The 26,115-nt window shown below is 40.3% G+C and overlaps 1 protein-coding gene across 2 annotated transcripts in view; it reads left to right on the top strand.

Annotated features, from left to right (window-relative positions):
- Nucleotides 1–24,868, top strand: part of uacab (uveal autoantigen with coiled-coil domains and ankyrin repeats b) — a 51,573-nt gene extending 26,705 nt beyond the window's left edge. For both annotated transcript variants that reach the window (XM_008276042.1, XM_008276043.1), the window contains exons 3-19: nucleotides 5,644–5,732; nucleotides 7,152–7,216; nucleotides 9,033–9,090; nucleotides 10,883–10,953; nucleotides 11,304–11,410; nucleotides 12,316–12,497; nucleotides 13,101–13,138; nucleotides 13,613–13,669; nucleotides 13,883–13,990; nucleotides 14,444–14,476; nucleotides 15,849–15,941; nucleotides 16,221–16,251; nucleotides 16,373–16,422; nucleotides 16,846–19,560; nucleotides 19,902–20,054; nucleotides 20,696–20,761; nucleotides 22,323–24,868. In XM_008276042.1, coding sequence (XP_008274264.1) covers nucleotides 5,644–5,732; nucleotides 7,152–7,216; nucleotides 9,033–9,090; nucleotides 10,883–10,953; nucleotides 11,304–11,410; nucleotides 12,316–12,497; nucleotides 13,101–13,138; nucleotides 13,613–13,669; nucleotides 13,883–13,990; nucleotides 14,444–14,476; nucleotides 15,849–15,941; nucleotides 16,221–16,251; nucleotides 16,373–16,422; nucleotides 16,846–19,560; nucleotides 19,902–20,054; nucleotides 20,696–20,761; nucleotides 22,323–22,394 — 3,988 coding nt within the window. In that variant the 3' untranslated portion in view covers nucleotides 22,395–24,868. The remainder of the gene's footprint in view (nucleotides 1–5,643; nucleotides 5,733–7,151; nucleotides 7,217–9,032; nucleotides 9,091–10,882; nucleotides 10,954–11,303; nucleotides 11,411–12,315; nucleotides 12,498–13,100; nucleotides 13,139–13,612; nucleotides 13,670–13,882; nucleotides 13,991–14,443; nucleotides 14,477–15,848; nucleotides 15,942–16,220; nucleotides 16,252–16,372; nucleotides 16,423–16,845; nucleotides 19,561–19,901; nucleotides 20,055–20,695; nucleotides 20,762–22,322) is intronic.
- The last annotated feature ends 1,247 nt before the right edge of the window (nucleotides 24,869–26,115 follow it).

Raw genomic sequence — 26,115 nt, 5'->3', positions numbered from 1 at the left:
GTTCAATCAAGGAATCACTTAAATCGAACCTGTCTGACAAAGTTAAGTCTGCCGCAACATCTCAAAAAGCTGCAACAAAATGCAGCGATCCAAAGAAATTCAAGAACAGATGAGAAATAAAGTAATTGGCATCTATCAGTCTGGAAAGCATTTCTAAAGCTTTAGGACTTCAGCGATCCACGGTGAGAGCCATTATCCACAAATGGAGAAAACATGGAACAGTGGTGAACCTTCCCAGGAGTGACTGGCCAACCAAAATGACCCCAAGAACACAGTGATGACTCATCCAGGAGGTCACAAACGAACACAAGACAACATCTAAAGAACTGCAGGCTTCCCTTGTCTCAGTTAAGGTTAGTATTCATGACTCAACAATAAGGAAGAGACTGCAGGGCAAAAATGGCATTCACGGCAGAGTTCCTAGGCGAAAATCACTGCTGACCAAAAAGAACATTAAGGCTTGTCTTACTTTTGCAAACAAACATCTGAATGATTCCCAAGACTTCTGGGAGAATATTCTATGGACTGACAAGACGAAAGTTGAACTCTTTGGAACGTGTGAGTCTCGTTCCATCTGGCGTAAAAGTAACACAGCGTTTCAGAAAAAGAACATCATACCATCTACCATAACAGTCAAACATGGTGGTAGTAGTGAGATGGTCTGGGGCTGCTCTGCTGCTTCAGGACCTGGACGACTTGCTGTGATTGATGGAACCATGAATTCTGCTCTCTACCAGAAAGTCCTGAGGGAGACTTCAGTTCATGACCTCAAGCTGAACCGCACTTGGGTTCTGCAGCAGGACAACGATCCAAAACACTGTTTGATGATCTTAAACATTAAAGTGGGCAAAATAGGCAAAAAAAATACGAATTTGAGAAGAGGGCAAATACTTTTTCACAGCACTGTATGTAGTCAAAGAAATGTGATTTTTCTACAGCACATGTTGAACAGGTAAGACATTATCTGAACTACACTGAATTGAACGTGCAGAATACTTACATACACTTATGTTTGTTTGTTTTTCTTGATTGTTACTGTTCAGTTTGTCTTGATGAATATTTGCAAATTCAAAAATACTCAGTATGAAGAATTCCAAACACTGTAGTGGCCCCCCCACCACATGACATTCCTGACCCCATTTCCCTGATAAAGCATCTCTAGAATTCCTTTACAATTAGGTCACTCTTACTCCAAAATACTTTTACTTATTACCTCCTTTTATTACATCAATGCCACGGATCCCTGTATGAACTTCAGGGGTCCAGCTGTCCTGCGAATGACAGCCACTGCAGTTGCATATTATTATGTCTCCATTTTTATATCCAGAAAACTCCCTTGTAGTGTCCATCTGACTCGAGGTCAGTGTGGGAGTTGGTTTAAAGAATGTTTGTGGTAACTAAAGGCTTGACCACATTGGCCAGAGGTTGTTTATGTTGTCCTTACAGGAAATGACTCCCTGCAAATTCAGATCAGATCCACTGTGGGGTGTTCACAACACCAAGTAATACATTTAGGCCCAGCTGCAGGCCATTATCAGGATCAGTTGACGTCTTGAAGGACTGTGTTTTATATGGCAGGATTTCTCAGTGGGAGCCTGAGGTTTTTGGGGATTGTGCTTTTCAAACAACTGGATTTACACCCCTCACAAGGTTTCATTTGAAGTCGAGGTTGAACAGAAAGGAAGGACAGGAAGACATGAAAGGTGGGACCTTTATTGTTGTCCTATTAATGAACATAATGGCCAGGGTCTGGAAAACAATGTAGTAAGCTGTTTAAAAAAGCAGGTACTTTGTTTTCTTCCTAAATTTAACCAGATTCCAACACCAGCATTTTGGGAGGCCAGGCGCCCCCAGCTTAATCTCAGATATATGAAGAAGTCAGTAGCCTGTGTTACACGTTTATTTTGACAAAGGCTTTGTTAAACTATAAAACTATGGAGCGCCAGATCCCAGAAGCAAAGGTGCAGAGTATTTTCAGCAGTGTGTGAAATTCCCTCATGGCACCGTTGCATATACCAGTGATTGTGTACATGCATGCATGTGAATAAACAGAATTATACACATAACCTGATAAATGCCTGGTCTCATAATAAGGTGCTAGAATTTGTCAGAACTAAATCCAGAACCATGACTGCCAATTTTGCAGTGAGAGACTGTAGCGGTTGTTGTACCCAAACACAGGCTCATCATTTTGTGTTCCCCTGTGGGGACACTGACCAGAACTAGTTAACTCTGAAAAATCAGCTTAACTGAATGTTTAGGAATAGAGGTTATGCTTTAGCCATGTCTACCCAAAACAAAAGTAACCACAATCACAACTCAGCAATTCTGCTTATAGTTCAGTGGGCCACACACAGACAACATGTGTCTGTGGCATTCTGGCCTTTGCAAAAGCCAGCATAGGAATGCTGAATGGTGATTCCTTGTAATCATGGACCTCTGTGGGGAAACTAATTACAAACTGTTACCCCCAGTATATCATTTGCTGTGCCCTGGATTAGCCTCGCTGTGTTCAGCTAACAAATTCAGCTCTAACTATTCTATCGCAGCTCCCAGCTGAGTAAACAGTTTACATCTCTGCTGTGGCATTAGCTGGATCCCAGTGAGGTAAGCCCACCCATCACCCCTGCTCATTCTGCGCAGTTGTGATAGCTAGCTGACAAGAGCTTAGCAGCAAAAGAAGTCCACATGACAGCACACCACTCAAGAGAGTGATGCACTCGGCCCTGCAGCATGAAACTGGCACTGAGTGAAGACACTGCTGAGTGCCCATTGTTTGTTAGGATTAGCAGTAATGAATTTTGTGCTCAAGTGTCTTTTAAGAATAACAATAGCAAGCTGCGAGTTTCACAGTTGGAGCTGCATGATGTTGAGCCTAATCTTGTGACAGACTGAGAACAGACTGTGTATTTATGTGTTTTTTATGAATTAGTTAAAAGGGCAATTAGGTTTATGTGGACTCCGTTTATAACACTGAAAACACTCAAGTCCATCAACTTGCATTTCCTAATAACTAGACAATCCCTGTCATTCTTGTTGTTATTGTACAAAAATCAACGAACAGAAGATTTGGATCCTGTTAGAGATGTGCAATTTATCCCAGTCAGTATCTATGAAGTAGAAGAGGTTCAAAACACGATGACAGACATGATACTGAAACATTTAGCATGTCTACAGTGCTGTAACTTACAACTTGACAAATTTATGTTGCTGACCTTTGCCTGACATTTGGTATCGATGTAGCAGACAGTCTGTTAATAAAGGCTGATTTTCTAAAAACAGTCCTGCAGAATTGGGTGATAAGCCACTGTGGGGTCATCCTGAATTACCAGTTTTATAAGACACTTAATTTCTGATTCAGTGATAACTAAAAAAAAATGCAGCCTTTAATGCTAGTGTGACTACCACACAAAAAGGTTGATTTTCTAGCTTTGAAATAATCAATGTTGTGGTTTCTCTCTGGTAAATAAATTCCCCAGAGGACTTGCAAACTTCTTTATACAAAGTTCAGTAATGATTGATTAAACTTGACAGAAATACTTAGGGAGAATAATTACATGCACTTCCCAAGTAGTAGATAGAACCCAGTTAATGTGTTAAGTATGAGGGTGGGACCAAACAAAACAGATTATAGTCAAGCTGTGAGGTAGCATAAATACTCATCAGTGTCAGAACAAAGAAGTATCTGTAGCATTGCAGCCGCTGCGTCCTCAGAGAGACACTTCATCACATATGGCTCGGCTACCAGCGTATACTGTCTGGTCTTCCCTTTCCACTCGTTTAAAAATAGCAGCCATATCCTGTGGACCATCAACCTGAAAGTTGCCCAAGGAGCAGGTGTGAAGATGAAATGACAGCTGAATGTGCTCTTTAAAGCCAAACCCATTGGTCTCTAACCATTTTACTGTGGTCTCCAGACAATTCTTTGTTTTTGGTCAGTGTCAGACATTTCTTAAGATGGATTTTTGACATTTTCTGCCTTTATTTGAAATGTGGTGAAAGAGAGCAGGAGAATGACATACCGCAAAGGTCTGGCCAGACAGGATTTGATTTTCGGCTATAAGGGCATTTTAGTCCACTTGGTATGTGGCCTCATCACCCAGCTGTCTGCCCAATTAGCATGAGACATTTTCCTGTTTTGTTGGTATCTCAGATTTTTTAGTTCGGTTTTTATGTGGTTACCTCAGTTAACTTGTTAATTGAGACTGTTTTTGTGAATTTAAATCACCTAAAAACAGATCTTATTTTCAGTCTGAAACATTTTAATAGGTAGCATTTCCACTCGCTGTCAGGCAACCCGTCATTTCTTATTCATCACATTCATGAGAAAATGAACCCTAATTTAATTTGCAATTGTAATTTTGTTCTTGATCAGAAGTGCTCTTTCAGTTACCTTTTTCAAAATGCTGTGGCTCATGAACTTGGCAAGTCACATCACTTCTATCCATCTAACTTGGATAGCTCCAGGCTGTTTCCTGTCTGCAGTTTGCACCCGAGGTCAGGACCCTCCACGGCTCCCCAGAGGAGCAGCATCTCCTGGCCATCAACACGGCTTTTAATACCCTCGCCAGTGTTGAGGTGACAGCCTAGCTGTCTCCTTGGCAGATACCTCGGGGTTAGTGTATAAACAGGCTCATGTAGCTTGATGGGTGACAGACTGAGATTAGTTTACACACATATGCTTTGCAGACCTTCGTGGTGAGAAGCAACAGAACTTCTGTGGGTTAAATCAGAGAAATGGAATAGGAATGTGTCCAGTTTGACAAATACATGCAGAGGGAACCTGCTTACCTAAGTAGGCTATTAACAAGAGGATATGCAGATGTTGTGGCAATTAAACATAAAAAAGTTGAGAAACCAGTTATATGTCAACTTTTAATCTAGTATCTGCAATGGAATCACAGGATCCTCAATAGCAGATAATTTGCTCGTTTGTCATAGAAATGTACATGTCTACATTTCATTTCCATTCTGAGTATCTTATTGACTTGTAGTCCATGCTAACTTAAAAGTTGAGTTTCAGATTTTTAGCTGCTGTTTGAAGTTTAGAAATAAACTTTAAAAAGTAATTATTTAAGTCTGTGATTGTCAATTTTATTTTCTTCCATGCAGGCCACTTAATTTATTCATATTGTGGAAACACGACAGTTCTTAAAGTTACACTCTTAACATCCATTAATATGACCTCAATTTGAACTGTGCCAAATGTGGTGCCTTCACTGACAGAAAAATAATGGAGTACACAATAAGCAAAACAATGTAAATGTGCTGTTGAATTTATGCAGCAATTTACTGCAGGTTGTCTGCCATTTTATGCATTTGATGGTGTTCACATACACAGTAAAGCTGATACAGGAAAACAAGGTTTGTGTAGCTCTTGGTTGTCATGGAGTCCGTACAAACCCTGAGGGTCTTTGCTATTTGCTTTGAGAATGCTGATCTTGCCGATCTCAAGGAGCCAGGCGTCCGTTTGCAGTCGCTCTCTTGTCCTTAAGTTTCACCCTCTCCCCCTTCTCTTTACACCCTATCACGTTTTCACTTGCCCTTCTCAACTCTGCACTGTCTACGCTTTACCATATCAATTTGTCTCTTGCCTTGTCTGTCGTTCCTGTCTTCATTTTTGTCCATCTCTTTTATTTCCAGGTTTCATTTGGCTGCAACACGAGGACACATAGACTGTCTCAATCTGATCCTGGGACACAATGTTGATGTCACTGCAAGTGATGCCACCGGTGAGTTCAGGTTGGATGAAAGCTGTGTCCTGGACGTCCATTTTCATTTTGTTAAGTAGACTTCATTGTAAAAAAATAAATTGTGGTATCGCGTGACATGACATTGATTACACATGATGACATTATCAGTAAAGGCAGGCTAACATACTCGGTGTCAAACTCTGTTGCATGTTTTAGGGATGGAGATGATATGTTAGGCAGAAAATTGGGCTTATTAGTAGTGTGTTAATTTTCTACAGAGTGCTGCTCAGCAGCAAATGTGTTTCTTTTCTTCATAACGTTGGATGTGAAATTAGGCTGAATAATAAGCTGATCCATCCTTGTTTTCACAACCGATGTACACAGAAGATTCTATGGCAAGTCTTTTTAACCTTTAATTAGCAGCGGTAATAGCAGCTGCATATTTCAGTAATTGCTTTTTGACTGGTTATAATTCCAGGCAAACATATCCATAATGAAATTTTGAGTATCCGCAGTTCTAATTAATTATATCGGCCACTCAATTCTCATAAGTATAAATGTTAATTTTTGAAATCAGCATGTCATTTGACTAGTGGCAATGCTTACTTTAGATATCTATAGTTTTTATGTTATAGATCTCATTGAATTGTAACTATTAAGAATGTAGTTCCAGATATCTTGAATGTAACAGAGTAAAATTATATTTGTACTCGTACCAATTATGTTTAAGATAAGATAAGAGATGAGATAAGATAAACCTTTAATGCCAAAGGGAAGTCTTGTAAGATAAGAGATAAACAATATCTGCAATCTTTTAATAACTAGTCACAATTTCGTTTTACATATCGCAAAAGCATTTTCACTATTACACTGTCACAATGACAACAAAATGTCATTGTAGATATCATTGTTATTCTTACTAGTGAAAAAGGAATTGTTGATGTATAACCAAATTAAAGTTATCTGTATATCAGATACAATGACATTTTCTTGTAATTTCCATGAGTTAAAACAAAATTGCTATTAGTCAGCCCTACTTAAAAGACTCTTGCCTTATAAGTTCTGAAAGTAAGACAAAGATAAAGGAAACAAGCTACAATAGCTGCTGTTGCAGTTGTGATGTATCTGAGCTTCCTGGTCTGATTTGACTTTAAAAAAAAAAAAAAAAAAAATGGTTATTTTTACCTGAATGTGTTTGGAGTAAAAATGTGGCACTTTGCCATATTTTAAATGTCCTGCATTTCAGGGAACAGTATAATAGGTTCCTCAATAAAATTGCATGGCTATCTTTTCCTTGGTTAAACGTTGTAACTAATGGAATCACATACTGTACGAACACATTTATGTCAAGCTGTGACTCAACAAATAGAGATGAATGCACATTTGGGCACACTGCCTCTAAAAATACATACATGCAAACCCTAGATTGTGAATGTGTGTCATTTTCTTGTTTTTCAGGTAAAAACGCCCTTCATCTGGCTTCAAGAAATGGACATTCTCTGTGTGTGCAGAAACTCCTGCAGGTAAAGTGCAGTTGATCGCTGAAGGAGAGGAAACCAAATGACAAGATAATGTCTTATAATAGATGGTGATGGGCATTTTATGTGCCTTTTTCGTTGCTGCTGATGTTGTGTTGTGTATCTGCACACTACTTTATTTTTGTTTCATAGAGCAGCTTCCCAGTCACTAGCCAGTCAGAGCAGTGTCCCTCTCAGCCCCCTTAAATAATATACACCCAACAGCTCTGGCTGCTGAGCCCGCTCCATATCGGTCAACAGTAGGCCCTGTTGAGTCACCGTGCCCCACTGAGGATTTATGTGTTTACAATGAGAGGCTATTGCTGCGACATTGTACTCTCATAGTGTTGTATCCCACCCCCTCAACCCCCGACTCCACCTCTCACATGGCAGTGATCTAATGGAGGTCGCGGCTGTTGGCAGGGGGTTGTCAGCAGTGTTGACAAGCCTACCCTTCTGCAAACCTGCCGTCCATTCTTAGTGCCGTCATCACACCAGACATAGCAGCTGGACGCCAACACCCACCACCTCCACTATCTCCCTCCGTCAGCCCAAACCCTCAAGGTATAGGGTATCCCCCCCCACCCTCAACTCCATGCTCCACTGTCAGTTCCCATTGCCGCTGTCACCCCCCTCTTCACTATGTCATTTGAGTGTGCTGCTAATTTTTGGCTCTTGTTGCTAGAGAGAGTTGGGTTTTTATAGTGGGGGCACAGAGCTTGCTGGCAAGCTTACCCAGCAACATCAGGCCCCTGTTAGCATTGAGTCCTCAAGGCTTTCATAGCAGGCCCTCATCACCACAGTGGTACAGTTGCGGGTGTCCAACCAGCTGACTGACTGTGTAGAGATGTCACAGGCGTATCAGCGCAGCACCACTTAGCCTAATATGACCTGCCTGCTGTTGACTGTCAGGTTCCACTGCCAAGTGTTGGAAATAAATGCTTTATGATGGTGTTTTCTTCCACAACTACAATACTGAAACATAATTAGTTTGTTTATTTATATTCAGAACAAGATTAGTCTCATTTAGCCAGCCCATTCTGTAGTACAAAATGGTCTGGCTGCATCTCAGCATCATTCTGCTATAGGGGAGAAAAATGCTCTGCTTGTTTGTGTTTGATCAAAGCAATCATTGTCATCTTGGGTGCAGCTAAGTAGAGTATGTGGCATTGGTGTTCCCTCAAAACAGTAAATGGCCTGTGCTTATATAGCGCTTTTCTACCTTGGTGGTACTCAAAGCGCTTTACAGTGTTTCTCATTCACCTATTCACACACACATTCATACACCAATGACGACAGAGCTGCCATGCAAGGCACTTGCCTGTCACTGGGAGAAACTTTGGGTTCAGCGTCTTGCCCAAGGACACTTCAACTGTGGAGGGGGCGGGGATCGAACCGCTTAGAGGTCAACCGCTCGACCACCTGAGCCACAGCTGCCCACAGTGATGGATGGAATTGTTGTTGTGGAATATTTGCATGCAGGGAGACGAGCACTGTTATTAAAATGTATAATCAACCACAAAAAACTAGCAGGGCTGCCTTACTGCACGATCCACATCCTCAGCAAAACTGAATGTACCGTACCACAGTTTCACTGTTTCACTGTGGTAGGTTGCTGCTTGGAGGTTGTTGTTGTTGTTTTCCATCATGAAGAAGACGGTAATATACAGATAGCAGTAGGACGGACAAATGATTGAAATGATCGGTGGCTTATGTTTGCATCCTGCATCTGAAGAGTCAGACGAGGGCTAGATTGACATAAGGAAACCAGAGAATCTTTCCTCTGTTAAAATTATTGTCAAAAATGTTTTTGTTTTAACAGCACAACTGTCCTGTTGGAAACGTGGACCTACAAGGAAGAACCGCTCTACATGATGCTGGTAAGACTGCCTTTCTCTAGTGCTCACTCAACTACACTCTGGCTTGTATACAGCCAAAACTGACTCTTTTCTGATTGAATCTAGTCCTAATTCTGCCTTATTTGCCACCAGTATTTTCGAATCCAGAGTTTTTTTCCATCATAGATGAACTTTTGGCATGCTTTAAAGAGATTCTAGCTAGAGCCAAAAGAAAATCAACAGCGTTAAAATAATAATGTTTGAGTTTTTACCATTTCTATACACCGCTTAATCCTCATTAGGGTCGCGGGGGGCTGGAGCCTATCCCAGCCGACTTAGGGCGAAGGCAGGGGACACCCTGGACAGGTCGCCAGTCCATCGCAGGGCCACACTTAGAGACAGACAACCAAGCACACTCACATTCACACCTACGGACAATTTAGAATCACCAATTAACCTCAACATGTTTTTGGACTGTGTGGGAGGAAGCCGGAGAACCCGGAGAGAACCCACGCTGCACGGGGAGAACATGCAAACTCCACGCAGAAAGATTCCGGTGCCCCCACCGGGACGCGAACCGGCAACCTTCTTGCTGCGAGGCAACAGTGCTACCAACTGCGCCACCTTGCAGCCCTGAGTTTTTACCCTGTTTTGTTAATTAGGGTTTAATTTCAAGCATAATTTACCTTTCTTTTTTTCCAAATGCTCAGAAATAACAGGAAAATGGAGAAATGTCTGTCAAATAAAGTAAGCTCATTGGCTACGGACCGATCATAGTTACTGACCTAACATACATAGTTATCCTAGAAAAGCCCATTCCGAGTCAGACAAACCATGTACTCTACCAGCACTTCTACCCTAGAACTGTTTTCTACCCAAGTGCTGTCTCTGTCTCTGCACTAGGAACAAAAAGGCAATAATTTTACTCTGTTTATTAATGAGGTCTCAGTGGATGGTGCTTAATATTCATTGTAGCTATATTAAAAAAAAAAAAGTAGCAATTTCCTGTAATTGAGCCTTTCTTACACTTGCAACATTAACAAGATTAACAAAAACTAAAAAGAAGCTTTATAAATGGGAAATCTATGGCAGAGCGGCTGTATTGGATTGCCTTTGATTTTACAGGTGTACCTAATAAAGTATAATATAAGCCAAATACTGTGTACATAGCCATCACACTGATCGAAAACCTTGAGGTCAGCATAGTACAAATACCTCCCTGTCTGACATTGTAGCCAGTGCCGAGTGTGTAAAAGGAGCTACTTATTAAATGATGGTGTCTTATAACATCTTTCAATTTTTTATAATCATTTGGTGAATATTATACCTTTTCCAATTAACACATTTCTTTCTTGGGAAAATATACAGTCAGTTCTAAAGCTACATTTTGCAAAATCTGTGGAAGTCCGATTTTTTTGCGCTGCAAAATCACTTCGAGATGTGACAAAACCACATTATTACAACATAGATTTAAAATTCAGTTGCAAGAAAGTGAATATTCAATTTGTTTACTGTAAGACATTCAGCAGTATCTGTGCAGATTATCCTTAGGGTTTCATAGATGTTTTGTTCAAATATCAGCCCAAGCTAGTGGAAAAATAAACGATTAATGATGCCTAGAAGGAATCGCAAAAATCTTAAAATTTATCTCCGAAGACCAAACTTAAAAAATCTCCAGTCTAAGTGTAGAACTTCAGAATTGTGCAAGGTCAAGATTTCACATCATCGTTTCTTCAATAAAATTCACAACACGAACTGGCAGGGTGAGATGGCATGAAAAATAACCCAAACGGGGTGAAATAATTATCGTTTTCTTTGCTGTTTTTCTCCACAGTCATGGCGGGCTGCTCCTCCAGTGTGAAGCTGCTCTGTGACAGCGGCGCTTCTGTGAACATCACTGATTTTGTGAGAATTGATCTTACACCTCATTTCACAAAATGTGTTGAAGTAGCCTGAGCAATTTTTTTCCCCATGTGTTTAGTTGTCATTGTAGAAAAGCGGATCTATTTGTTTGCTCCTTAAAGGCTGTTAACCTCATCAATAGAAACCATCACCTGCATGTCAGGTCAGTTAGATCAGCACAAAAATGTATTATGTAATCCACTTGAATGGGCGCTCTCTACGTTCTGGATTACTTCAAGCATTTTAGGTTTCTTTAGGTTCGACAGTATAGGACTGTAATATATTGCAATTTGCGATTTTGTGAAGTATTGTGTATTTGTGTATTCATGTGTATGTGTTTGGTATTTCTGCAGGATGGCAGGACACCTCTGGTGCTGGCAACCCAGATGTGTCATCCACGTATTTGTCAGCTGCTGCTGGAGCGAGGGGCTGATATCACTGTCCGGGACAAACAAAACAAGTAGGAGTCAGAAGCCCTCATGGTGTTTGATAGGATTTGCAGACGTTTGTTTATTTAACTGGAAAACCAAGTTGCTCTGTATAGGTTGGAAAACTTAAACAAGTCGGATTTCCTTCCAGTTACTGTCTTTAGGGCATTTTAACAGCACATTCGTGTCTTTGGTTTCTAAAATGAAATCTTAATTCTGCATGTTAGGCATGCTAATAGGCAGTGTTACACATATGTGGAAAATAAAGTAAGCTACTCTAACACGGCGAAAGTATTTTACTACATCAAAAGCTAAGTTATTGAATTTATATTTATGTTAGCAGCTATGTGAAAAAACACTCAGCTAGCTAGTAGATAGATGTTGACAAACTGCAAGCTGGTGTTCAGTATGTGCTGATCATTCGCTTTATTTTAGACTACACTGACCGTACCAATGTGCTTGTGGCGTTAGAAATGCTCTGGAAAATGTGGCTTCTGTGTATGCTATTGAATTACCTCATTAATAAAATAGTTTCACTATGAAAGTGTTCTGAGTCAGAACTCACAGAATTCACAACTTTGTTATCACCACGCTGCTGAGAAATGTAGTTAAACTAGTACCTATGCTACCGTCCAGTCGTGCTCAACTGGGAGAATGACTCACAGAATTCCTGATTTAGTTGTGTGCCTTTCAGTAGAGACATGATTTTTGTCTTCTGTCTTTTGAAATGTTAAGAAACCCCAAAAACTGTGTGGCAACAGAAACACAGCAAATCATCTTAGTTCACCTACCACAGCACTGAATTACTCAACAGTTGTTGAGCTAAATGCATGTTGAAATGTTTCGTTCTGACACCCTCATATTCAATAACACAATTGTTACAAAGCTAGTTTGTACATGTTCATGCTTATAGGCTGTCTCTGCTCTCTCCCTTCAGAACAGCGCTGATTCTGGGCTGTGAGTATGGCTGCAAGGATGCAGTGGAGGTGTTGCTGAAGAGTGGCGCTGATGTGAAGGCAACTGATGGCTTGGGTCACGATGCGTTTCACTACGCTCGCTTCAGCAAGAACCCTGAGCTCGTTGCCATTGTCAAAAGTTACCTCGACAAAGCCACCAGAGGTCAGGAGGCAGAATACCACTAGAGACAGAACATACATAAATCCTTTACTTCTTTGTTTGGAATACACACAAGAAGAGTGTAGTTAGCAAAACCACTGACAGCAAACATGACTTATCAGACCAATAAAGAAGGAGGGATAGTTTACAAGACAATATTAACAATAAATTTGTATGGTCTGTACCTTACTATGTAAGCGCTGTGAGATGGCATATGTTGTAAACTGTTATATAAATGAGATTGAACTGAAGTTGAACTGAATATTTTCATGCAGTAAGTCACTGACTTCCATAGTGATTACCCTGCTTTTTTGCTTTTATTTTCCCCTGGTTTAGTAGCATTTCAAAAACCATGTCTCTATAGATTTTTTTTTTATCCTTATGTTAGTAAGTGCTTCTTACAACTTTGCAGTTGTAAGATCTCACAATGTCATAAGCTATAGTTTTGACTCAACGAAATTTGTCTTGTTATATTTTTGATTGTCCGTTACTTCCCTTGAACCTGTTTTTCGGTAATTGTTCTGTAAACCTGTCTTTGTCAAATCTTACATACAAGTGATAGAAAAAAATGACATTTTAACTTGCTGTTTTCTCATTTTGTTCCAGATAAAGAGGCTGCAAAGATCGAACAGTGGAAGCGGCAGGTAATCATGCTGCATTGAGTTTTATCCATTAAAGGGTTAGGGTTTAGACCTATAATGATAGCGTCTGTTATTCTCTGCATTGCTTGCAGACATACATTAGAGAACCTTCATTAGTGCATGTAGCATAATGAAAATAACAAAGAAATGGCAATTGTATAGCCATTTCATTTCCAAACTCATTTCATTCAAGATAGCAAAGGTCACAGTTGCTTGCATCCTAAAGCAATTGTTGGCATTAAGTCAGTCATTTTTGTCAGTAACTTTCATTTCCAGCCTTCAGAAAGACACTGTGAAGCCAGTCTTGTTCTAACCTATTCTGATGCACCACATTTCACATTGTTTTTTTTCACTTGGTGTTGTTCATCTCAGAGAGGGCATACTGCTGCTCACTTGTGCATGACTGCCATCTTGTGGTTAGAAGTGTTAACCAACCTTTAAAACATGACACTAAAAAAGATCCTGTCTTCTCCTCAGCATTCAGTGGAGAGAGTGGAGGCAGCTGAGGCTAACAGAAGGGATCAGATCATACATGTAAGTGCTGTATATCTTCAGCCTCTCTATTCTGCACAAGCTTTTGCACCAATAAACACTTGTTGCTTAAATTCACTGCCTTCAAAGTCAATGTCATTAACCAGCACATCCTTATCAATAAAACACTGATGCATTTAGTGTTTTGTTTTTTTTTAGTCTTCAGTCAATGAGGTGTGGTTTGTTTACATTTTTTTGGTTTTACTTGTGTTTTAGGACCTGGAAAGGCAGAATGAGACCCTTCAGGAAGGCCTCAGGAAATACCACCAGGAGCAGAAGGCTCTGTTAGATAAGGTCAACATGCTCCAGCAACAGCTCACACAGGTAAGTTCAGGTTAATACACTGCCACAGCAAGAACTACTGAGCTGGGCTAAACAGTACAGTAAAGTGTCTGGCTTGTTTTGTTCAGTGCACTGGATGGTTAGATCTGAGGGTAGATCTGCTCAGGGTTTACTTGCTGAGTATAAGCAAATATTATAATAAAAGCTGAGCGGAGTCAGACTGTCTTGTCCTAATATCACAGTCTCAGATTCTTCTAAGATAGAATGTGATTTAGGAAATGTGTAATAATTTTACGACCTCAGCTGTTCCTTCCAGAGGTCGCAGAGCAGATTGCTTTTTAAAAGATTGATGACTGCCTTCCCTCATTGTTGGCTGCCAGAACAATTTTCATCCACAGGAGAACAAGGAAATGAAATGAAATGAATATTAGTGACGTTTTTTGTCAATTATTAATCCCTCAATTGAATTGATGTGTGATCCTTTTTCATCTGCAGGAAAAACTGGCTGTGGAAAACACTCAGAAAGAGGTATGAAACAAAGTCATCCCGTGAGCCTCATTTATTATTATCTCTGTCGTTTTCATCCTGAAATTTGTTTGAGGAATCTTAAATTGGGTGCATCCAACAATCAATTTGTTATCACAGTACATTAATTTCAAAAAGGATACAAAACATAAAGGCAGCAGTCATGAGTGCAGTGTGGATACCTCTGGCTCCTAAATTCAAGAGCAAATGAAAGACTTGGCAGGATGTTGCTCGTGTTTTATTAACAGAACCAATTGTGTGTAAAGGAAGAGGAGGGAAAAGGGAAAAGCACATAATTAACAATTCCTTAAACAGTACTAAATTCTTCTTCTTCAAAAAGAAGGCTTTTTCATCAATTGTTTAATTAATCAACTTTTGATGTAAAACTGCACCTGTGAATATACTGAAAGTCGTACACTTTCCATCAAAACGTCAATTGTGTTTTACCTTTTTTAGTTAATCCAGTTAATTGGGTGGATAAGTATTTGTCCATATGGTTTCGTATCTTGGACACAGATGCCGTTCTGTCTCATAAAGATATACTCTCCTACAGACCAGCTGTCCTCTCTTTAGGATTGCCTTAATTGCTGCCTTAAAAACTTTGACTACAAGTTGCTGCTCGTGTGTTTTCTGCACTTTGGAACATAGTTTTGCTCTTGCTTAAACGTCTTCACTAAGCTCCTTTGCTGTTGTTGCAACCTTTTTTTGAACTTATACAAGCAGTTTCAAAAACACAAACTGTGGAGTAGTGAATAAATTAGTAGATCTCTGGTATCTAAGTTTTCAAAAGGCCAAAACCGAACAGTTCACACAGCATGTATGTAGAATATGGAAGTGAAATGTACAGTTTGAAAGTTCTCGTAGCTATTCATTGAGCATTTTTCAAAGCTGTAACAATATTGGTTTGTATAAGATCTGAATGTTTTTTTGCAAAGTATGTATCAATTCAGATTATACAATTTACTGCTCTTTGAAGTGAACTCAGGTCCCCCCGCTTGCTGGACAGTTAATGTTCTACTAATAAAACAGGGCACCCACTCATACCTCATTGAAAATGCCTGCCTCTAGTTTCACCTGCAAAGTAACTGCTAATCCAAGACACCTTTGCCACTCACTGATGCATAATATTGTAACTTTTTCAACAATACATGATCAAATAGAATATTTTTGTCAGATTTGTGAATTTGGGTTCTTTTTTTCCCCTTTTTTTCTAAACTGCTTTTATCGCCTGTAAGAAAATCTCATGATGTTGTAGTACACATTTAAGCAGAAATATTGAAAATTCTCCAGAGTTAAAAAGCTTTGAAGCACTGCTGTATCTGGTTGCTTTTGTTTCATTGACTCCTGCCTTCGCTTTTCTTTTATAATTAACCAGAAGGAGCAGTTGAAGGTGCTACTCAGTGCCAAAGAAAGAGAGGAAGGAGCTCGAGGCCCTGAAACTGTCAAGGTTCAGCTCCGGAGTACTTTGGTTAGTGACTTTATGCAACTTGGATTTCTCTTTTTAAGGCTCTAATCCACAGGGAAATTAATACATTTGATATGTTTTGATTTGTAGTTCAAGTTTTAAAGTTCTCTCCAGTTAACTGTGTACCTAGTAAACTTACCTTGTCTACTTTAAGAAAATTAATAATAAACGTAGTAAATATTACAGTGTGTTTGTGAAATATATATAAGCAACTATATAGTGTTTGAAATGTTGGTTTTTCAAGCGTTTGTAATGAATTTTTGTGTCTGTATGAATTCACAGGGGGAGTACTCTGGACAGTCTGTTATCAAAGGTTAGCTTCCTTCTGTTTAATTGGTTCATTAATAAAAATCCTAACAACATCCTAATTTCGAACTTTACCAGCAGAGTGTGATGTGATTTGAATGTCATGTCTGTGTGCTGTTGTCTTGCAGGTAAAGAAAACATTTTGGTGAAACAAGCTCACAGCCTGGATTCTGATCATGTAAGTTTGTTTTTTCTTTCAAACTATATGCTAGTTGCAAATGTCTATATTACAGTGTTTGAAGTTTGCATGTAAAAAGTCTAAGAGTTAACAATGGTGGACTTACAAAAGGATACGTCTGCATGCAAATTAAACTGCTAATACAGACCCTGACTGGATCATTTTTCTATTGCTCTGAGCAAAACATAATTAGAACCGATTCACTCCATCATCTTTAAGAAATAATCAGTCTGAAGTGAAAAGGTACAAAGTGATAGAATTGTACTCGAGGTAACCTTACAGAACCCTTTGTGAATGTAACAGAAAGCACAAATATTCTGTACTCTCAAATGTAGTGGTACGTTTCTGGTAAAGATGACGAGTTATGATATTTTTGCCTTATTAGGTGCACATTTCTATCTCTTTTTTTCTCTTTCTCTGCAGATGCTCCAGAATCCTGCCATGTCACGTTCACTGTCCAGACCTCTAGAGAAGAGTCAGCCCACGGTAGGCTGGGATCTCTCTGGTGAACTGGAGGCACTCCGACATGAACTCGATGCAGTCAAGAGAAGACAACAGGCAGCAGAGGAGGAGACAGCACGTCTTCAATCTGCGCTGAACCGGAAAAACCGGGAGTGCCAAGAACTGGTTCAGAGCCGAGACACGATCCAGAAACAGGCTGATCAGCAGGTTCAAGAACTTGAGGACGCTTTGGGAGACGTCCAGAAGAGGATGCTGGATTCTGAGTGTAAAGTCAAGCAGCTGCAAGCACATGTAGTTGCTGTCAAGGAACACTTAGGAGGCCAAGCGACTGAAGAACTGCGTGCCCAGCTCCTGGATGTCAAGGCCAAATATGAAGGTGCTTCAGCTGAAGTAGGTCGTGTTCGTAATCGTCTCAAACAGAGTGAGAAAGCCTTGGAGGAGTACAAGACCAGTGAGAGTGAGCTAGCTGTTGAGACAGAGAGGCTGAACCAGGAAATGGGAGCTCTGACTGCAGAACGAGATGAACTCGCAGAAACACTTGTAGAGATGGAAACCCAGCTGAAAGAGTCGCAGACTAAACATGGCAACACAGTACCAGCTGAGAAGTTTGACAACATGAAAAACCTCCTGACTAACGCAGTTGATGAGAAGGAACGGCAGCTCGCTGAGCTGAGGGAAGACTATGATCGAGTGCTAGAGGAGGTGGCAGACCTCCATCGGAAGCTGGACAGTCCATCATCCCAGGGAGGATCAGGGACAATGTCTGCCGAGGAGCAGCAGAGGATACGGGCGGCTCTCGAAGAACAGAACGCTTCCCTGAAAAGGAGGCTGGTGGACGTGACTGCTAAAAGCCAGGCTCTGATTCATGAGGTCGAGGAGAGTGAGGAGGAAAGAGATATATTACGAGAGCAGCTGGATGAGATCAATAGCAGGATTGAGATAGACTTCATACCCATAAAGGACCACGAGGAAGTTCGGACGAACATGGTAGCAGCTCTGGAGGAGCTTGAAGACAAACTGGTGGAAGCCAGTGAACGTTACGGAAAAGCAGAGGCACAAATTCAGCAGCTTCAAACCGAGAGAGCCACACTGCAGGGGAATGTCGGCAGCCTGCACAGTGCTGGTGAGAAACACCAGAGTGAGATGGACGCTCTGAGGTCTCAAAATGCTGACCTGATGAAGAAACTTGAACTTTTGCAGAAGACATGTGAAAACCGAGATAAAGAGTGTGTGCAGCTGACTGCACAGAGCCAGACTCTGCAACAGAGCTTAGAGGGACAGTACGTTCCCAGACAGCAGCATGAGCAAGTGAAGATGGAGTTAAGTTCCGCCTTGGAGAGTGTTAAAGTTGAGATGTTGAAAATGGAGACCAAGGAAAAAGAAAGTGGGGAAGAATTGAAGAATGTGAAAGAAGGAAATGAAAAGTTGAAAGAAAAGTTTGAAGAAGTTCAGTTGGAGATTAAAAGGGACTATATCAGCATAAAAGATCACAGAGTTGTCACAGACAAGTTGAATGCTGCCGTGGTCGAAGCAGAGAACAGAGCAAATGAAGCGTCAGCAATGTATGTGTCGGCTCAGGAGGAAACAGTAAAACTTACTCAAGAACTGGAGGCCCAGAGGAAAGAACTTGATACCATACAGGAGGCTATTCAATCCAAGTTTGTCCCACTGACAGCAGCTGAGGAGAAAGAAACCTCTTACAGTGCCCAGGTGAAGGAGCTGACAGTCAAACTGTTGGAGATGGAGGAGAAGTATAACAAAGAAAAGTCTGCCAGAGAGAGCAGCACACAGGAGAAAGAGAAACTAAAAGTTGAGATCGAATCTGTTCAGCAGAAACTGGACACTGCTCTGGATACCAATGGAAAGCACAAAGAAGTGGAGGCAGAGTTCAGTGCTAAATATGAGGAGTTAAACCAGACGTTGGTCAGCTTAGAGCAGGAGCACAAACAGGTAACACTTCAGAAAGCTGAACTTCATGACCAGAATGCCCTCTGCAACACTCAGATCCAGAATCTCCAGGAGCGTCTGAAATCAGAGTTGACTCGGATAGCAACATATGACTCAGAGCTGAAAGCCCTCCATGATGCCATGCAGCAAGCCCAGTCCGACTGCAAGAGAGCCAGAGAGGCTCAACAGGAGGAAACCCAGAAGGTTTGTGCCTTACAGAAAGAACTTCAGGAACGCCGCGGGGATCATGCTTCTCTGCTGCAACAACACACCAAGGCCAAGGAAGCCCTGGAGGCTGAAGTCGCAAAGCTTCGAGTGGCTCTTCGTGAAGAGGAGGAGAACGACGCCCAGCGGGCTGAAGACGTATCTGCTCTGCAGTCTGAGCTCCTTCAAGCCACGCAGGCTCTCGAAGAGATTCGCTACAAGGAAGACCAAATGAACCAGCTGAAGAAGGATAAGCAGCAGCTGGAGGAGGAGGCTGCCAACATGAGCAACAAGCTACTGAGCTTAGCAGAGGAGTGTGAAGAGGCGCATCAGGAGGTAACGCGAGCAAGAGAGGGCGAGAGCAGAGCCAGGACAGAGATGGAGGCGGTCCAGGAGAAGGGACGAGCCATTGAAAGGGAAATTAGAGAGCTGAAGGAGAGGTATGACGAATCACTCAGCACCATCCGTGATCTCCAGAGAAGGATTCAGACATCAGCCCAACAGACTGAAACCAAAGACAAGAAGGTATAAAAATGTCACTTTATATTGAATTATGAATAGCTTTTATTTGTACTCAGTCGTTGTTTTATCATTTTAAACACTTTTGATACAGACTGTATGTATATTTCACTATGGTTAAATGTGTATAAAATGTGATAATCCATTATGAAAAGTATTTACGTTTTTTCTTTATTTTTGTATTCATGTCTATTTAATTTCCACCTCTTAGAAAATAAAAACCAACAATCAGATTTTTTAAACATGTATTTCTGTTTCTAGGCATAAAATCCTCTAGTTTTCTTATGTTGTTGATACAGTCATGAAAAAGTACATTAATACATGTGTACCTTTTGTGTGTTTGTCAGATCACAGAGCTGCTCACAGACGTTGAGCGATTGAAGCAGGCGCTGAATGGTCTGTCCCAGCTGGCATATACAAGCAACACACCCAATAAGAGACAGACGCAGCACATTGACACACTCCAAGCCCAGATCAAGAGCCTACAGCAACAGCTGGCTGTGAGTGGACATGCAGCACACACTAAAGTGTACATCATACAAAATCATGTCAACAGATAGAGATACATACTTTATTCCTCCCCTTGGGGAAATTCAAGGTATCCAGCTCACACGTGTTACATACAACATAGACAAGGAAACATTGTACAATAGGACATGCAGTTAACTTGCAAATCATGTTGGTCGAAGAAATAACAATAAGGTGACAGAAATGGCTCTATTTACAATGAGAGTGCAAAAATAGTTGGAAATATATACATCTCCTGTTTTATGTGTAGTTAGGTTTACTGCACAGTAGCAGCCTTTTTGTCAGTGATGGAAAGCAACTGAAGGAGCTAGTAAGAGCTCTTAATTCTATGCATTTTACACTGTGATATTTCTACGTTTTTGTGCCTCAGTAGAGCAACATTTTGTCACACATTTTGGTTGATTTTTAAAAATTTTTTATTTGCAAATAAGGTTGAAAAATACTAAACAAGTGACTTTATTCATAGTAGTTGTTGCATTATGTATACTGGGTGATTACATGTAAAAACAAGAATTCGACACCTCCATTGCTGTCATTGAATCTGACTAGACATTGAAATAATAATAACCGCTGTGTCATCTTCATGTCTTTCTCCCCCCTTCTGCTCCATAAGGATGCTGAGAGGCAACACAGAGAGGTGGTTTCAATTTATCGAACTCATCTTCTCAGTGCAGCCCAGGTAAGCTCCTTTTATTAACAAGCCTGTGTTATGCCTTTAGTGGTTCTCCTCCCCTTTTCTTTAGTGTGTTATGACATATTTGTCCTTGTTAAAGGTCTGCAGACTTACAAAGCCCACCCCAAAGAGAATAATTCCTCCCCTTGGAGAACATTGCTACCTACCTGCCTGAAACACCTCATTTTAAATCCAGGCTTTTCTTCTGTGACTCATTTTGGCGCATCCTCAAACAAAGAATGAGTGACTTCCTCACAGTCTACCATTATTTTCTCACTAGAGCTGCTTCTGCTAGGGCTACATCTCTCTGTCTGTATTCCTAGATCTGGGGTTATGGCACAAAACCAACACTAACTTGCCTGAATTAGACCAGCTGACCAAACTGAGGCGCCATAATTTCAAAAGAGAAGGGCGCTAAAACGTTAAGAGGGAAAAGAAACGCTTCAGCACTGCACAGTTTGGCAAAAATAATGTGTTTTTTGAGCATTAAAGCAACTGAACATATCCTAGTAGACTGCAAAAATGAAATTGTAAACCTATAAATGAACATATTATGGGCTCCTAATCTCTACTGCGGCAAGAGTTGTCTGCCTTGGCACTATCTGCGAAGAATGTCTCATTCCATGAATAGTCTCAATATTATTTAGACATTCAGACTGTTTGCTAATGACCATTGCTGAGAGCAGCTACAGCAAAGAAGTTAAATTCTGAGATTCCCTGACTGGAGAACAGAGTTCATAGAAGAAAAAGTGAACTGATAGAAATGCTCCTAAATGTAACTCGTTTTGGAAAAGAGTTGGATGATCTTATCAAAACACTTGATAGCATAAAACTAGAGCCTTTATTTGATAAAAAGGGGACTGTTTTTGAGCCACAACCCAGTCGTTGTTTGGTGTTTATGTCAATTTGTATTGTTAGCATGCAGTGTGCCAATCCTTAGATGTTCCAAAGTGAACTTGTTCTGAAAAGCGCTCTCCAAAAATGTTATTAGATATTGATAAATTTCCACCATCCAGATGGCAACAAAAGGTGACTATGAGAGTAAGATGGTATAAAGATGAGAACAGGAGCTCAGAAATGCTCCAACGACAGCCTGAGAGGCAAAACTGATCTCTGAAGGGTTGTATAACACGGCCTTAACGCACATTTAAATTGTAAACGATCACACAGTTACACAGATTGTAGGACATGTAGCCAATAAAACCATGTTCCTGAACTCCTGCCTTTTTGTGCTGTGGTGAAGAACAAGAAGCCACTTTCTGCAACTTTGTCAACATTCACAGTGAAATCAAAGGTAATTCATATATTTGCACTGGAGTGTAGTGAACTGATTATTTGGAGCAGCCTTTGCAGATGAACTGAGAAAATGTAATAAGAGCTGTAATCCAGTGGGAGCAGCCTTCAAATTCTTTAATCACAACAGGGAACATCAAAAAAGATAATACACTGCCACAAAGTGTGTTGACATATAAGTACACAGGCGCTGAAGGGCAGAGCAATCTCTTATGTGAGAAATGTGGTGGAAATTGAATAACTGAAACCGCCTCCTGCCTGTTTTCTCTCTCAGGGCCACATGGATGAGGACGTCCAGGCCGCCTTACTACAGATCATCCGCATGAGACAAGAGTTTGTGTGCTAAAGCTTCAAAACACCATGCTACCTGCTGACTCAAATTCACCGTTTTCACATCCCCCTCTGTAAAGTGTCCCCGCTGTGGCCCCTGTGGGTGCCCGGTGTGACAAATTTCTCCAAACAGCCTGTTCTGAAATCCATTTTTGTTGTAGTAATGCTGCACTTTGATTCCCAAATATCTTAAATCTGTGTGCTGTGCTTACAGGTGAATAACTGCAGCATTTGTAGGTACAAATGTGTTATTTCAACTTTAGTAGAAACACAGGAAAAAAAGCTCTATTTGCATCTAAATGCTTATGAATCACTGTAAACCAATGATCTGCATCAAACTGACCAGCGAAAAGTTAATCAGCTGCTATTACTCTAATAATTTGTACATTTCAGTTCAGTCTTTTATAAATGATGCAAATTGATGCATTTCATGCAGCTTTAACTCATTATATTCAGTAACGTGGAAGTTATTTGAAATGTGGGTCCCTTTCATACACAAAGACCACTTTTCACATTCCCTCCTGACAGTCAGCTCTCATGCAGAATGTTTCCGCTGTTAGCAACAGTGTTTGTTTGAATTTAAAGGGCAGGTTCACATGTTTCTAAGTCAGATGGCAGTTTTTTCATTGAAAGAGTTACTGGAAGCTGTAATGATTCCTCTGGCTCGTACTGCTTTTTCAGTGTGATGCAGTTAAATTCACAAAGACACACACAGTCGGAATTCATACACATAAAATCAATCTGAAAGTACTAATATGAAACGTGCAAGTGCCCAGTCTGGAGCTGGCCAGCAATATCCAACACCACAAATCTGAAATTAGATAAAGCACTTGCAGTAAAATGAATGAAATGTCAACATTTTCCAAAGGAGTTTAGTTTATTTTGGAAGTAGAGATGCAGTGGAGTCTTTTTGACATGGAAATCTGTATTTCTTTGTGAAAAAAATTTAAATAAATGTAAAAAATGAATTCACCATTTTACTCTGAAATACGCTCTGTGGTTTTCCCTGAGCTGGAGGGAAGACACTCTAACAAAAAAGTTACGTTTGTAGTAAAATTGCTGTAAGTTTAGAAGAAAGTTTAGGTACATCTGATTGCTGGAAGCCTCATATTGAACCTAGAGTTAATTTTTGACTGAGGACTTCATCCTCCATCTCTTACATCAAAGTAACATTTGACAGGGATCTTTTCGGAGCCAGTACAGACAGAAGGAATGATCACAGCTACCAATACATCCATGAGTATACATAAGGATTTGTGAATATAGTATTCAGTCAAAAAAATGTGAACCTGTGCTTTACCCTCGCTCATGTCAGACTCATTTATCGTCTTCTGAGGTCCAAACTAGTCAGATACCAAAGACCTGAAATAGATCCAAATCTAAAAACCACTTGCCATTTTTGTAGTAGACGGTTTGCGGTAGGTTTGGGAGAGTGTTCAGCTGTGTGTCTCGCACAGTGGTCATGCTGGATTTGAGTCACGGGGCTGTGGAGTGGAGCTATCTTGCTGTGTCCTACAGTTTGCAGTGGCACGTCGTCTTTTTGTTGAAACCAGAGTGTCCTCTAGTGGTGAGACTTGGCAGGCCAAGTTGATAGAAATTGTAATAATCACTGCGGCTCAGAGGTAGACAGCTGTTGTTTTTGGAAGCTGTAATATCTGCACAGGGTAGAGAAATTTATCACAAAGCTTACAGATAATTGTGAGAATATGAAATGTGAATGTGAAACTGACAGAGCTTCATCTGCTAGCACCTGTTGCTTTGCAGTCCTACGTTTAAACCAGACCCCCTTTTTAAAACCAGCTAAAGCTTGACTTCATGTAATTTCTGCAGCAGTGAACTGTGCAGCTCTCTTGCAGCGATAGGTGCGTACCTCTGAGCCGACTCTTTGTGACTCCTGACGGTGTAGTGTAGTGGTGTTGTGATTGTTGAGCGAGTCTCTTGTGCCTTTACACTGATATATTTTTCATAGCTTTGTACTACTTTAATTACTGTCCTACAGTGTGACATTTCTGATATTCAGCAGGTCTGGACGTAGAACGGCACAAAACATGTTCAGGGTAACTTTTACTGTAGGATGTCATTTCATAAGAATACAGCAGATCCCTTTATTTATGTGGATAAATTAGCCCGTTAACGGTTAGTTATTTGAAGCACTCCTATCTTTACTGCTCAGCTAACACTCTTTAATAAGTAACATTTCTTGCTCTGTTTTTATACTTTGGCCAAAAACTCTAATTACACCCACCATAGTTTAAAAAAATGACACCTCTTGCATTTTGCTCTGCAGATGTTAAGGATTAACACTATTTTTATGGGATATTTCTCAACGTCTTCCCTCTACTGTTAACAGACTATAAACTGAATCCAGTTAAATCTATAAATAAATGTACTGTTTAACAAATCTGTTTAAACTGGATGTGTTCTCTGACAATATTTGTGTTTGTTAATCAATCATACAAAGTCAATAAAAGTGCCTAACATAGAAAACTACATTCTTTTCTGTGCATTTTGTCATTCCTGCACTAAACCTTCTCAATAGTGGTGCATCCAAACTGAAATTCTTAAACAATTCAAGGAGGGATTTCAATGAAATGTGGTTTCAACACTGATGTTCTGAAGAAGGAAGAATCATGCTCATGCTTTGGTGGCCTCCTGACTACAGGCAATATCTGGTCAAAATGAGATTTTTGAAACGAATTACATTCTTTTAGATTCAGCTGTACTGTGTTTTGTGATAATTAGCTCATAATGTTGATATATGATGTCAAACATTTCATCTGTGAAACATAACATAAGCTTGTTAGCACATTCAGCAAGCAAGCAAGCTAATGTTTAGCATTTAGCTCAAAGCACAGCTCTGCAACGCTCCAAACATGACTAGTCTCTTAATCTGGTCATAATCTGCTTCTTACAATGAGCAGTGAGGTTTTACCATTGACTGCATGTAAGATGAACCCTTTTTACCATTGACTGCATGTAAGATGAACCCTGACCTTAATGAGCCCTAACATTATGGAGGGTTCCATTATGGAACCCTCCATAATGTTACAAACAGGTTTGTAACATTATGGAGGGTTCCATAATGTCTCTGGCATAGACTGTATACAAAAGACAGACAGAGCCTTTGTGACGCCACCCATTGCTTTGTGGACTACTGCTTTAAAGCATCAAGTCTGGCATTTGGCCGTCGCCATCTTGGTATTTTGAAACAAGAACTAACAAGCAAGCGATGGACCTGACTGATGACTCGAGGACAGTATGCATGGCGACATCAATCGAAAAATAGTTACACTCTAAAAAAATAAAATAAAATACCCTACTTTGTTGTCTGGTTTACACTAAATGGCCCCACCATTTACAAAATAAACACCAAGCTGTATTCAAAAAGTCATTAAACTGGTGATTGAGACCAGAAATCCATTGGGACATTGTTCACTGAGGTAACAAATCAAGTGAGAAGTAGGGTTCTTTTCTTATTAAGTTTTAGGGCTCTTTGGTGTTGGCTTCCTGTGTCAGGTCTGGCTGCTACATCCATCTTTTATATACAGTTGATGGTTTCTGGGTCAAGGACTGTCGTGTTAACGGCACCTACCAGTGACCCAAAATGGCACTTCCCTTAATTATTCATAACTTCAAGTCTGAATATCGAGTGAACAGGTGAGCTATGTAAAAAAAAAAAAAAAAAAGTATATATATATTAATTAATTAATTAATTAATTAAAAAGCACCTCTGTACA

This window comes from Stegastes partitus, unplaced genomic scaffold, assembly GCF_000690725.1.
Source record: "Stegastes partitus isolate 25-593 unplaced genomic scaffold, Stegastes_partitus-1.0.2 Scaffold64, whole genome shotgun sequence".
Classification (NCBI taxonomy): domain Eukaryota; kingdom Metazoa; phylum Chordata; class Actinopteri; family Pomacentridae; genus Stegastes; species Stegastes partitus.
This window is presented reverse-complemented; position numbering and strand designations above follow the sequence as displayed.